The 14,220-nt window shown below is 36.9% G+C and overlaps 1 protein-coding gene across 2 annotated transcripts in view; it reads left to right on the top strand.

Moving 5' to 3' along the window:
- CHID1 (chitinase domain containing 1) overlaps positions 1–11,408 on the top strand; it is a 98,263-nt gene extending 86,855 nt beyond the window's left edge. For both annotated transcript variants that reach the window (XM_064714280.1, XM_064714281.1), the window contains exons 11-13: positions 6,708–6,788; positions 9,049–9,091; positions 11,138–11,408. In XM_064714280.1, coding sequence (XP_064570350.1) covers positions 6,708–6,788; positions 9,049–9,091; positions 11,138–11,236 — 223 coding nt within the window. In that variant the 3' untranslated portion in view covers positions 11,237–11,408. The remainder of the gene's footprint in view (positions 1–6,707; positions 6,789–9,048; positions 9,092–11,137) is intronic.
- Positions 11,409–14,220: the final 2,812 nt, after the last annotated feature.

The raw sequence follows: 14,220 nt of genomic DNA, 5'->3' as shown, positions 1-14,220 counted from the left end.
TCTGCCTTGTGTGTGATTAATTCTATTAATAGATCAATATCTAACTGTTGTCATCTTTTTGCAGGGGTTCCATACTGGTGTCTCCTTATCACAAAAATTTCATGCCTTCTTGATGTTTCTCGTGGGCAGCTCCTCAGAGCACTGCCTCTTTCTTCTTCACAAAGCAACCAACTGACTCCAGTTCCCTTCTCAACCAGGCACCCCACTCTTTTATAGCACTCTTCTTCTCATTGCTTATAGCTGTGCCTTGTTAAATTCAGGCCTGTTCCTAATCTTTGATAATCGGCCCAGCTGCAACTCCTTAGGGATAAGATTACTTTCTACACTATCTTTATTTTCTTATATTCTATCTCCCTACATCCTACTCTCGGGTGGGTCTCCCTATAAAACCTCTGTGAAGCTGACAATAAGGGCCACCACCAACACGTAAAGCTCTATACATAGAAATATGTATTTTTTATGTTTTCTTCTGTAGCATCAGTAATGCACAAGAAGATTTTGATGCTCATTTTTTCTTGAGACAGGGATGCTTCTGAAAAGCTTGACATTGTCTACTCTGTCTGCTGAAATCTGTAAATTAGGAACAATTTTCTGTCTCTCTGCAGTTGTGTCTAGCAAAGTATTCCTGTTTCCAAATTACTTTGGAAATGCTGAACATGATGCTCTTTTGAAGAGCCCAGAGTAATGATAGAAATGTCACTGAGCTTCTTCTTGTTTTCATTGGGCTGGTGGTCATGGCAGAAGTACAAGGTCAGTGGGTATGTGTGAGGTTGGTGTGGAAGTGCTGAAAAGTGTCATCTATCAAGTCAGTAATGAAGTATAGTGAAGAAATCAGTGAGAATGATTTTATAAAAATTTACTGAAAGGAATACACCCAGAAAAACTAATATGTTGCAAACCTGTTACTATTAAAATAGTAAAAATATTCTTTATTACTTTTAAAACTGACAGAGCAAGGTTCAGGCAGCAACAGAGAGATTACTAGAGAAAGATGGTGCTTGCTTATAGATTTTTCATTTCTAGGCTGCTATTTGGATATTTTAACAGCTAACTGATTGATGTCTCTCTTCAAACTGCCTTTATTAGTTCTTTTACATTAAATAATCTAAAGACTTAACAATTATTTTTGAATAATATACCCTATAGACAGGCTTATAGTGTGCTCTCCACTCAGATGCATAAATCTTCAGAGTAAAAATTATTTCCATGTTAGTTCATACTTTTGATTCATACATAGTAACTGTCTTTTTCCTGGATAACCTATTTGCTTTTGAAAGAACTTGTGGGATATGTGTTAATAAAATCTGAATTCTTTAATGTGCAAGCAAGGGATACAGTGCTAAGCAACATTTTAAAGTTGGAAGCATAAAAATTGTAAATATGGTGTTATTGAGTGGAGAGAGGAGATGAGTAAAAAGGTTCTTAAGTGATCCTGATGGAACCAGTGTGGTGAAAGCTTAATCATTCAGTCTGTTTTTGATCTTTTTTTCTGCACTGTGTAATGCTGTATATATAAACATGCACACACACACACACATAAATGACATTATATTGTTAATGACTCTGCTAGGTATTTCATAAATTTATGAATGCTTTCAAAAGTATTTTAAAGGCTAATATATAAAGATGGTTAAATTGTAGGGCATCTCTGCCTTTTGCAAGCTGCAGTTTTAGGGACTGAGTGATTGAGAACTCAAAATCTGTATAAAATCTTTTTTCTTTTTCAAATTTTTTCTTTTTCTGTTTCTATTTATTATCATGGAAGACACCTATTATCAAAACTGTTAGTTTCATGGCTAAATCATTCAATAGCTTATAGGATATTCAGAATTTTTGCATTTGTTTTTTAGAAATTTTCTTCTAAGAAGCAGAGAAGGCCAAAAAAATCCCACTTTTAAAACATTTTTTTAGAAATGTCTCCAGATTGTATTGTTTCTTGACATTTTGTCTCTACTAAAAGGAAGTAATTTAAGAAAAACCCTAAATGGTAAGTGTCAAGGCAGCTAAAATTAAACATGAAATAAAAAGGGGTTTGACTTATGCGTTATATATACAACTCCTCTAAAAACTCTTGTTTTGAAGATGGGTATCTTCCCATTCACAGAGTGTCCTGATGTACACAGAGCAGTGGAGAAATGGACTGGTACTTTTTTGGAAGATATGTACGGAGAATGTTCTTAGGAGTGTGCCTGTCAAAACTGGTTTTGGAGCTGTTTCTGTCTATTTGTTTTGCATCAGAAATTGGAACTCTTGAGCTCTAAAATACAGCCTTTTGTGTGACTTCTCTTACTTTTATTAAGAGATACAGCTCCCTATAAAGAGGGAAGATGGGCCCTGTCTAGCTGTGTCTAAAATTTGCCATGCATAGGCACTGTTGATATTTATGGAGATACAATTCCTGGTAGGTTCACATTTTAATAACTAAGCCTATTGTAACTGAAGAAAACTGAAAAGAAAATGTGTGGTATAGATTTTAAAGCTGAGTAGTATTTTTGTTCTTTGACTGAAGCTCTCAAATATGGTACAGTTGAAGACTGTAAACTCAATTTTCTGTAGCAGGAGAAAATGATCCTTCATTCTGATTAGAGACCTATTGCTTCTAATCAGAGTTTTGTTCATGTGAGAACTGGGGAGAAAATATAAAGTGTTAGAAAAGAGCATTAAAATGCAATGTATGCTCAGTAGTGGTTTCCTTTTCACTAAAGTTTTTTGGTTGAAGAGTGATTCAGGACTAGTAAAGCAAAACACCCAGAGATTAAAAAGTTTAACTTCATAAATAAATCCTAGTCTAAGAATTAAATACAAAACTATCTCTTCCTAGAATGTAAATTTTTGTTGCAAAAGATATACTAGAGGCTGGTTTCTTTATATTCTCAGTGAAAAAAGCATTATCCATGAAGATAAATAGCTTCTTCAAGGGGACTAAAGATTGTGGGTTTTACCTTAACATATTCCAGGGCCATGCCATTTTTCATGTTTTGGAAGAAAAGCATCTAAGAAAAGGAACACCAGGCATAAATCCTGAGAAACTTTCATCTGGTTCCTTTATTTATTCATTGAATAAGCAGTAAAGTGCAATAGTGTGTAGGTGTAGCCACATTAGGGTTGTTCATAGGTACACATCTTTGGCAGGACTGACTTTACAGCAACTCCATAATATGTATGTTTTGGCTTCTCCTTTAATTTGCAGAAGGGAGAGTTTGCTTTAACCCAGAGTGTTTGTAACCAGGAGTATCTGTCACACAAATAATTGTTCTCTGAATACCAGGAAGTGCCCACTTTGACAAAGGCATGGCAATTTGACCAAGCCAGGATGGCACTTGTCTGTGTCAGAACATGTATTTGCAAGGTGGACATGTAGGTGACACTGGCCTTTTGTTACTATTGCTGATGATCCATGCAGATCTGTCATTTCTATATGTTGCACTGGTGCTTCAGTAGAGGCTGGCATCAATAATCCAGATACTTCATCTGTGCTGACCTTGTTTCAGGCTAGCACCACAGAAACAGCATGACTTGCTCCGCAAATGGTCACAAACTTCCTAGGAAATATGTAGTGCAGGGCTGTGAAGCTGAGTTTTCAGTGTTTTTCATTCTCTTAACTGCTGAGGCAGCTTGGTAAAAGAAGAAAGGTAGTAAGTTAGGAGGTGATGGATGAGGAATTAGTCTGGATAGCTGTATAAAAGCAGGAGTGAACTGGCACAAAGGCAGTAGTAAGAGGAATAAATTAGAAAGAGAGGATGAAAAAATAGCATTAAATATGAGTTGAAAGGTACAGAGTGAAATGAGGGGTAAAGAAAAGGAAAGCTGGCTGTGGTGAGCTTCTTGCCCCTTTCTTTTCCTCTTTGAGAACCTGAAAATTTATCTAGAATTCTACTATCCCAGACACATTGACATCCCTTGTCTTGTTCGGTGCGATGGCAAATTTTGCTTTTCTGTTTATTTATTTATTTATTTATTTATTTATTTTAACCAGTACATGTCAAATATTTGTTGAGTCAAGTACTGCCCCAGCTAGGAGATAATATATTATGAATGCCTGGTATGCATTAGTTTGAGTCAAGCAAGTGTGTTGTGGTTGAGCTACTGCAGTTTTACACAGGAACCTTTCCACTTATGATGCACATGGTAGGATACTACTGAGATAATAGGATAATATGGCATCTCTTAGAGTTCTTACTTTCTTTTACTGAAAGAAAAGGTATCAGGTAAAGGGGAAATGACTACAAGAAGGGAATGGGTTATTCCTAAGTTAGGGCAATAGAAGACCCATGGGAAAGAGATGTGGTTTGCTGATGCACCTCTTCCCAACTCTTCACAGCAACTTTGTGTCTCGTTGAAAAAGATAAAGCTTGATTTTCGTAGGCATTGAGCATACAGTTGCAACTGAAGTAAATGAGAGCTTATTGTTTAAACATTGTGCTTGGAATTTTTGTTGTCCTTAACAGAGAAACATAAAAACCAAGTCCATATGTTTCAAGTAGGCTCCCTAAGATTAGTGGATAGCAATGACAATTTGGAGGCTAATACTTCTTTTTTCCCCAACTCAAGCTTGTAGCTAGTCTCATCACTGTAGATGTGATTTCAAGATGAACTTGTTCAGTTTTGCTGTTACATACTGTGGGGATAAATGCCTAGAGACAGAAGAAAGGGAAATAAATTCTCTGTGCGTGGTCAAGATGAGTGCTCATTAAATGTGGTATATGCCTTAACAAGTTTAATATAATAATATACCTTTAATAGAAAAGGGTATAATAATTGGTTCCACTTGCACTTCTATTTTTAAAGCTTGTTCATAAGTATTTTGAGCACTCTTTAATTGTGTTGGGAATTTTAGCAAGTGAAATTAATATTTCCTATCTGAAGTCATACATTCAGGAACAAAGCTGTGTGCCAGGATGTCTTGGCTGGTAATTTTTGTTTTCTGCGTTGGAACACCTTGTTACCATATTCTGTATGAGTGTAGTCTCCTGTCATTACTGGAATGGGACAGTTTGTTAAAATCTGTCCTTAAATTTTAAATATAAAAAACTAGGTTTCTTTGCATATGTTTCTAGTGGGGCAACTTAAAATTTTTGTTTGTCTTAAAAAGGGATGGGCAGCTTCCAAAGGTGTAACTTACCCCATTTGAAAAGGTCCATTATTCCAGGGCATGTGTGGGTTAGGGAGAGTGCAAGAGCTCTTCATGTTTCCATGCGCTCACATGTTCCTGTGTGTTTGCTTATGTAGATAAATCCATGCCTGGCTGGGTTCATTTGATATAAATACAAAAGAAAATATTTTCTAAACCCGCTAGCTGTAGGAAACATTTTGCCAGTATATGAATGAGCAAGCCACAGCAAAAGAGGGAAGATAATCCTGGCAATGCTGAATATTTTAATTGCATTTTGAATAGTACCCAATGAAAGAACAAATCTTTTTCAAACTGAGCAATACAAAATTTTTCTGTTTCTTGATGTATAATAGTGAGATGGAATTTCAACACTGATGCAGTCAGGATAGTGGCTGATGGAAATTTCTTAATAATAAATAAGATGATTTGAAGGAAATGTTTCCATCCAAATCCTGTCATAAGCAGAGAAATTACTGCAAGAATGTGACCAATTGTGGAAGATGGCTTTGATAGACCTTTCAAAAAGAGATGACCAAAGATGCAGGTTAAAAAATGCAGAAGAGACAGGGGAATGTGACACCTGTGTGGCCTCTATCACTGGCAGTAGCTTGCCATCTTCTGGTCCTCTGACGTGTGGCAGCCAGCAGCTTCGTTTCTGTTTTGCTGGCAGAAATGCAGACACTGTCTCTGTCCTGAGAGGATACTATGAGCTATAAATTTACAGTATACCAGCTCTTCTACCCCAGGGTTTTGGGTCCAAGTAGTACTCAATCCTCACTTTGTGTCAGGGGAGATAGGTCATTCCATGTTCAAAATGTCTATGCAAGATAATAATACCAAGAAGCCAGTGATGGGGAAAATCCATATGCAGAATTACTTAGCAGTGAACTTTCCTTGACAATTTCAGTTTTAGAAGATTAGCTAAGCCCCTTACCTAGAAGAACTTTCCTGATGACATAAGCCTCATAAGCAGTTGTGTACAGCCTAGGGATGACTTCAGTTCCTGTGCTTTGGCATATGGGTTTCAGACTGTAGAAATATTACAACAGTGCCTTCATGTGTTCTTGTAGATTTGCTATCAATGAACATTAATCAATTCACAGAGTCACACAAATCACAAAATTAAGAAGGGGCCACTGGAGGCCATCTAGTCCAAGTTCCCTGCTCCAGAGACCATATTACTTAGGATGGTGCCCTGATACCTTTTGAATATCTGCAGGGAAGGAGACTCCACAGCCTCTGGGCAATCCATTCTAGTGCTTGGTCACCCACATAGCAAAGTGTTTCCTCATGCTCAGGTGGAAGTTTCTGTGCATCACATTCTGCCCGTTGCCTCTTGTCCTATTGCTTGGCACCACCTCCTGACACCCTCCCCTCAGATATTTATATGCAACACTTTAGAAAAAAAATAGCCTAAAAATGCAAACATGAAATTTCAAAGTAGTTTAGGAAATGAGTTGTCAAGAAAAAGATATTTTTGATACTGTGCTCAACATCTAAACATGGTAAAACTGCTCTTTTGAAATTTCTGCAATGTAATTTCATAACTGCTTCTTAGAAAAGTTAATTCCTTATCTATGTTCTTAATTTGTAGGTACATTGAAACCTTGAAGGAACACAAGCCAAAAATTGTCTGGGATGAACAAATTGCTGAACACTACTTTGAATACAAAAAGTGAGTTACATTTATTAACTTACCATTCTGCAAATATTTTTGGGCATGGGCCAATGACTGTAGTATGCAACTGAATTCAGCAAATGGAGATTCTGCTGATTGTGATCTGTGTGTCAACACTGAACTGCAGCATAAAAGAGTGTTTTGGGTGAGAGGAGAAAATCAGAGAAGGATTCATGAAATCACATAAACTAGAACAATCTTTAGAAGAGAAGTCTGATGGGTCATATCTTTAGAAATTATCCATCAAAGTTATCTATTGAGTGTCAGTTAATCAGAGGCTCTGAGATGAGTACTGGGAGCTGTCAGGTGATTACCAATAACTCAGCCAAAAATAGTTCTGAGAAAAATCTATGGTACAGGAGCCTGGTTTCACAAATCCTACTGATTACGTTGTTTAAGTGACAAACCTCCACTAGATGGAATGAACTGTAGAGAGATGTAATAGAAGTAAACTAAGGGACTTCCAGATAAAGTTTTTGAAAGAACTGAGAGCGTTAAGGGCAATAGTGTTCTTTGTCCACCCTTGTTCATTGTGAAATGACAATAGGATTCCTGATCTAGAAGAATCCATTTAAAATAGATTCAAATAAATAAACCCAGTAGTATCTTATTGATCCTCTGATAATTTGCTATTTTTATGCAAAAATATCAAAATATGCAAAATGATACAATCAAATACTACTACTTCTGCAAAGCTGTGTCTTTTATATTACTCAGTGCATTGTTAATGTGAAGATACACAACTGAAAGGAAGAGGAAAACACATTTTAGAAGCTTGTATTAAAAACAATCAAAATTTCTTTATTTCTGAAAAAATCTGGTCTAAAATATTTATCAATATTTAACCCAACCAAAAAACAAAAATTAAAACTAAACCTACAAATCACCTACCTTTGTATTTTTAGTTTAACTTTCAAGGTGTTTTCAGCCTGTAATTTTCTTCTTTTATTTATCAGGAAAAAAAAATCTATTGTTGAGCAAAGTTTAAATTTGGGGTCTTTTTCATGTGTTTGTATGAAAGGACTGGGATCTGTATGCCTTCATTTTTAATTATTTGGCATCCTGTTGCAAAATTACGTTGCACCAAACAATTACAGTTTTTTGTGTTAACTAAAAAGGAATAAATCAGAAGCTCTGTTTTACTGATTTTAATGTCCAATGTCTGTTTGAATGGCATGTTTCTGGGATTCATGTCTGAATCACATTTCTTGCATGGCAAAACGATCTTGTTGCAGAGGGATAGCTTGTCAGTAGTACTTCCTCTTTTTCCTTTGAAGCCAAACTTTGGAGGTTCCTGTGTGGGGCTTCCTGGAGGAACTTTTGATGCATGAAACCCACTATGTCTGAAAATCACTCTAAACTTCTCTTGTGCTCTGCTTGGCAGTCAGCTGAGGGGTTCAGCTGGCTGCAGGGGAGAGTTATTTAAGGAACTCTTTTTCAGTTACCACTTTGTTTTGCAGAGGTTCAATTATCTTGGACAGGGATGGCAGCCAGGCCTGAAATATGTATGCTTCCCTGGTGAGGCCTCTCACCTGGAAATCTTGCACGTCTGCAAGAGCTGAGAAATGAAATCATGAATCTTTAAGCAAAGCACAGCTAATGATTTCATGTAGCAGGCAGAGACTGTCTGTTACAAATAGTTGCAGAAATCTGAGTGTTTGTCCCAGTGCACAGGCAGGTATTCACTTATGCAAGTGTTGAGATTTTAGGAGCAATTCCTTCTTGGTCTGTCCATGCACTCCACTTTTTCTCCTGGCCTAAGTGGTAAAGTGGTGCTGTGAGACCCCTTGTAACTCATCCTTCTTATTACTAGGGGTTTAAGATGCCACCTTGGTATTTGTGCCCAGTATAGCTTGCCCTGTCTGTATATTTTATACTGCTGGCAGTTAATTTAGCCTGAAAGATAGTAATTGAGGGAATTGGAGAAAATATTTCACAGTTTGCATCAGAAAACCAAATGTCTTCATCTTTTTCAGATGCGCATTTAGCAGGCACAGCTGCCTGTTACAATCTGACAGCTTTGTCATCCAGTTGCAACAAAATATCTCAGTGTTTACTGTGATATGGTATCAAACCATCTCTGTTGTGAGATCTCTTCTTGGATCCTCTGTTTTCACTGTCAGCCTTTTCACAGTGTCACAGAATCTCAGAATGCTTAAGTTTGGAAGGGACAAACCTGGTTTTGAATGCTAGCCTTAGTTTAAAATCCTGTTATCTATCAAAGCTACTGTGACTATTTGGTTTTCTTGTTTTGCAGAAATAAGGGAGGAAAACATGCAGTCTTCTACCCAACGCTGAAGGTAGGTGCCACTTTCTCAGGTCAGAGGGTTGTAAGAGGACAGAGATGTTTACTTGACCTCTTTCATTATTGAGATATTTCAGAAAATGTTGAACTGGTTTAAGCTTTTGTGAAAGAAGTTTGCCCTCATGTACATGTTATGTAAATTGTTATGATTCAAAGACTCAGCTGCTTGTGCAAGAAGGTTGGTTTTCTCTCATGCATAATGGGGCTTTGGGAACTCTGAAGATAAAGTGTGCCTAGAGATAAGACACACCAGGACAAACCAGTGCTGTAGAGGATCTGTTCAAGTGCACAGCTCATGTACTATCAGACATGTTGTTAGCAGATTCTCAGACAAGATACAAAAGAAATTTTCCTTCTCATTATGGTGGCTGGAAGCTTGGAGAACTTTTGCCTTCCTTTGTAACAGAGTCCCGATTCTCTTTGTCAGCCTACATCACCCTGTTTTCTTCAGCTCTGTGGAACAGAACTTCAGTATGTGGAACATACTTCAGTGTTTTGAAAACTTCTACACAATAGTCTGCAGTAGAGCAGACTACAGGATAAAATGGTTAATTACAGCCTTAGTTCCTAGGAAGTTATCTTTAGACTTTCTCAAATTAAACTGGAAAAAAAACTGAAAAAGCCAGCATGTTAAACCTCTGCTGGCATTTAGTACTGGAAGGGAATTGCTTCTGTAGTGAAACTACATTATATTTACAGAGACCAGAGACTTTTTTTTAATGGTTAAACTAGTATGAAATGATCTAAGGCTCTGTTTTTCTGGATTGTTATCTTAAGCTCCATGAGTAAAGGGATATTTCCCCTCATTAATCCAATATGGGTGGAAGTACTATCACATATGGAATATTAACTACCACATCTGTGTTCTTGCTAGTGCTGTGTGTCTGAGAGTGTTAGAAAATTTCATTGTGAGTGTATCAGAGAAAAGATAGCTTGCACCGTTATGCTGTTTTCTTCAGCCTTGGGGAAGGATTTCACCCTGCCATTGTCAGTACTAACCAGGTTAAGAAAACCCATTCCTGTAAATTTCTTTCATTATTTGCTCTCTAACAGATCCCCACTCACCTGTGGTGATTGGTGAATGCATGGAAATGGGTTTTCTTTCCCTTTTCAACATTCTTGTAATGAAATAGTTTGAGATTTGTTTGCTGGTCATGATGGTTGGGAAACATTGAATGTTATTACCTCATGAAAATTGTGTTTCTTTCCCCTTTTAACATTATACTCACTGACAGGTTGCTCAAAATTAGTTTGTTCATGACTAGTTAAAAGCAGTCATGAATGACAGACCCAGTGGATCTGTTAATGATGCTGTGATACTTTATTCTGTTTCCCATGAAAATTATTTTTAAACACATCCCTAGTGTGAGTAGATTAAACACTGTAGTGCTGTAGTTCAAAGTAGGAAAACCTGAGATCAAAAGATGGAAAAATAAGTATTTTTGTTTGAATTAAAAAAAAAGGCAGATTGTGGCATTGCTTCCCTTGTTAACCAATGGCTAAACTAACTCTTCTAAATCAATAGCTGGAGATCAAATGGAGATACTTTTAATTATTATCTCCAAGAACCTCTTTAAAATAGAGTTTTTGTAATGTAAATTGTGACTCTGTCCTGGGAAAAGGCAAGGGTAGGCAAGAGATCTTGATGGTATTTGACAAATTGTTCTGATCGTCTTCAGTGATAAAGTTTTATTTTACCCCTGAGATATTTCTGGGAAGAGTTAGAATTTCTGTACATTGTGAAATTATGGCCTAAATTAGAATAGTCCTTTGCATAGTTCATAAATCTGATTTATTTCTGTGGCATTTTGTCAATTTAGATGGTAATCTTTTATTAGGTCATTGAATTAACTGGTACGATTAACTGTCTTTGACTGAATGATTGCTTGCTAACCAGAGAGTATTTGAAATACAGACAAGGTTTTTCAGTAGCTGGTTCAAGGGTAGATGTTTTTAAATGTCTGGTAATGGCATGAAGAGATGGCAGTATGGAGTATCTGATATCTCTGACTGAGACATTATTGCTTTATCTGTCTTTTAGTCCATCCAGTTGCGGTTGGAGCTTGCAAAAGAACTGGGCACTGGAATCTCCATCTGGGAACTGGGACAAGGCCTGGACTATTTTTATGATCTGCTTTAAAATTAGAGATGATCTTATAAAGACTTTATTTGCTTCACTGAGGCTCCACCTTCAATTAATCTGGGTATCCTGGAGAGGTGATTTTTAAAACATTTTTTGTAATTTATATAATATCTGTATTAAACTTGCATTTTTTTCCCAATAAAGAATCCTTTTTGATTTGCCCCACAGACATGATTGTTGGTATCTGATAAAATTCAGAGTAAAAACCCACAGAAATTTCTCTTTAAGAACCTGAATTCCAAGTCATTGAAAACAGACCAACATAGCTGGATGGAGTCAGAATTGAAAATATTTTCTGAAATGGTTTCTACAAGAAGTAAAATGGGAAAGTTGATGCCATCTGATCACATTTTAAGATGGAGACCTTTCAAAGAGTTACTGGTAATAATCAAAGTAAGAGAACAAATAAATCCATCATATTCCACCCAGCAAATTTAAAATCTGCTGGACTCTGTATCTTGCTGTCTTCTGGTAAGGTAAGTGAACATAAAATGTCAGGAGGAGAGACCAATTAGAAGACTTTCCCTCAAGCTGGTGGAAAATCAAGCACTGACAAGCTAAGCTGTTGGCTCTGTTTGTTTTGTCATGTTAGTAAATTCCTTAAGTAGTTCAAAGTCACAGTAATTTCAATTTATGACCTGTTTCTAAATCAGTTCTGGTACAAGAGATGCTCTGTGATTTCTTTACTCTGCTTAGCCAGCCTGGTGGCTCAGTTACAGTATTTAGGCCTAGAGCGTGATGCATTAGTGGCCAGTTTGTGGGAACTGTAACATTTAGCAACAAAGGCTCTAATGGTAAGCATGGATTCCATGGACATGATGGATCCCAGCAGCTCTGACGACCCCTTGACTTTAAGCAGGCTCTGTAAATGTCATCAGCCTTTGTGCATGAAACTGTCATTCTTCAGCTGCACACATTGGTGCTTTTGTCTCTGTAATATGGATTTTTAGGAACCCAACGGCTATAAAAACCCATCAGTTTAAAAACAAAGCCAAGAAATTGTGTCCCTGCCTCTTGGTTTATAGTATTTGTGTTTGTAGAAATCCACAGGCTTCAAGGCAATTTCTTCTAAGGAACTAAGAGGTGCTGGGAATTTGATGAGGGTGTCATTGGTCACCAGCAGAGACTCAGGCAAAGAGCTCTGTACTCCCACTGGTGTTCTTCTTGCCACTTAGAGTTGTCACAGAGATGACTGCACTCCTCTGTTCACATCCACCCTTCCCAGTAATTAATCTCAGCGGGGAATTTATCTGCCCCTGCTGTTTTCAGCAGAATAAATCCCACTGTAATCCACCATTGATTAAAGAACTATTGATCTTCACCTTTCTGATTTAGTTCTGGCATCTCTCGACTTCTCACATTGCGAGTATCCAGCTGGGGTAACTAATCAGGTTTCTTTCTTCCATACCATTAGTAGTAAGATAATTTGCTACATGAATCCTTGTGTTCAATTAACTTGAACTTTCTAGTTCGTTCAAAAGCAATTTAAAGTCGCTCTGGCAATGGTATCTAGAATAGCACAAAAATTAAATTCTATTACACTGTTTTTTCTACTTTCAGTGGCATTATTGAACCACAATGTCTCAGAAAAAATATTCAGAAATGGAAGGGGTTGTGGTCTAAAATTGCATCCCTTTTTATATTAGTTAGTAGGTAGCTTCCCAAATTGGATGTGGGGAAGAAAATGATATTTCATTTTATCTTGTTTCTTCTCTAGAAAAGATATACATAATTTATCACAATTTTCATTTTGTTTATATCCTGTGATTTTTTTTTGTGAGGTACATGATTCCTGTTTGTCTCTGAGTACAGCTATGTTAGAAAGAAATGTCTTTTCCATTGTTAGGGGTAGAAAAAATACCTCTGTGTTTGAACAAGATAAAAATAACCCTTGCTTTTTCCTGAAAAATAAATACCAGGTAAGAAGTACCAGATGGGATTTTGAGCCATCCATGGTATATTGGTGCTTAAGAACAAGAATGTTGCCTTTGTCTCTAAAGGCAAAACATGTTGGTTGCATTAGAAATAATATTCTAAAAGAAATAAAGTTGAATTTATTCTTAATAATAAAATTCGCTGTTAAAAAAAAAAAAAAGAAAAGAGGAAATGGGCATCAGAAGGGCCGTGAGCTCCAGAATGAATGCAGAACAGCTTCTGATGGGTTGGTCTTGCATTTCCCTAATTTTTCAACATGTGGGAATGTCAGGTTGTCTTGTAATAACAGAGAATAGAGAAACCAGTGAGCCACAAGAAAAACAGCTTTCTTTTGAAATTTGCACCTCAACACACTTACGAAAAGATGACACGGGAGAGAGATGCTGGTATGAAAGAGGGTCCTGCAGAGCATCTCCTTTTATGACAAGTGGGGAAAACTGCATGAGGGCAGAAGGTGGGAGGGAGTGCTGAAGTGGTAATTCATTATTGATTCCTAGATAAAAAAAGCAAGTGTTCCTAAACTGAGGTACTTGGCAGGGCAAGGCCAAAGATACTGGACATAAAGGATCAAGGGTATGATTGGGGAGAAATATTTAGTGTTTCTATTAAAACATCTTACACCTAGAATAGCAGGCAGTGAAATGGAATTCTTTATTTGAACACAGTATATTATCATTAAGTTTTCTAAGATACATTTAAAAAAATGTTTCCTCTATCTGGGCTCTGTTGCAAGAAAAATTTTGTTGCAAGAAATTTCCTCTCTTGCAAGAAGATTTTCCTTGTATTTGTATAAGATCTCAAGCACAATGAATGTAAAGGTATCTTTACATTCTTTACCTGATGCCAATGGAGAACTTTCCAACTGACGTGCTCTTGTATTTCTGGGTGATTTTCTTTTTTGGGTGAGACTTGTGCAGGGTTAAGATACATACATTTTTCTGCACAATTTTTATTGCATTCACTGAGAAAAAGAAGTAGTAGCTGATTATTGCAGCTGGCCTTTGATATGAAGCTGGTATTTTTATTGTCAGTTATCATCACACATG

Source organism: Zonotrichia leucophrys, chromosome 5, assembly GCF_028769735.1.
Source record: "Zonotrichia leucophrys gambelii isolate GWCS_2022_RI chromosome 5, RI_Zleu_2.0, whole genome shotgun sequence".
Classification (NCBI taxonomy): domain Eukaryota; kingdom Metazoa; phylum Chordata; class Aves; order Passeriformes; family Passerellidae; genus Zonotrichia; species Zonotrichia leucophrys.
The sequence above is the reverse complement of the archived record's forward strand: the minus strand, read 5'-3'. Positions and strand labels throughout refer to the sequence as shown.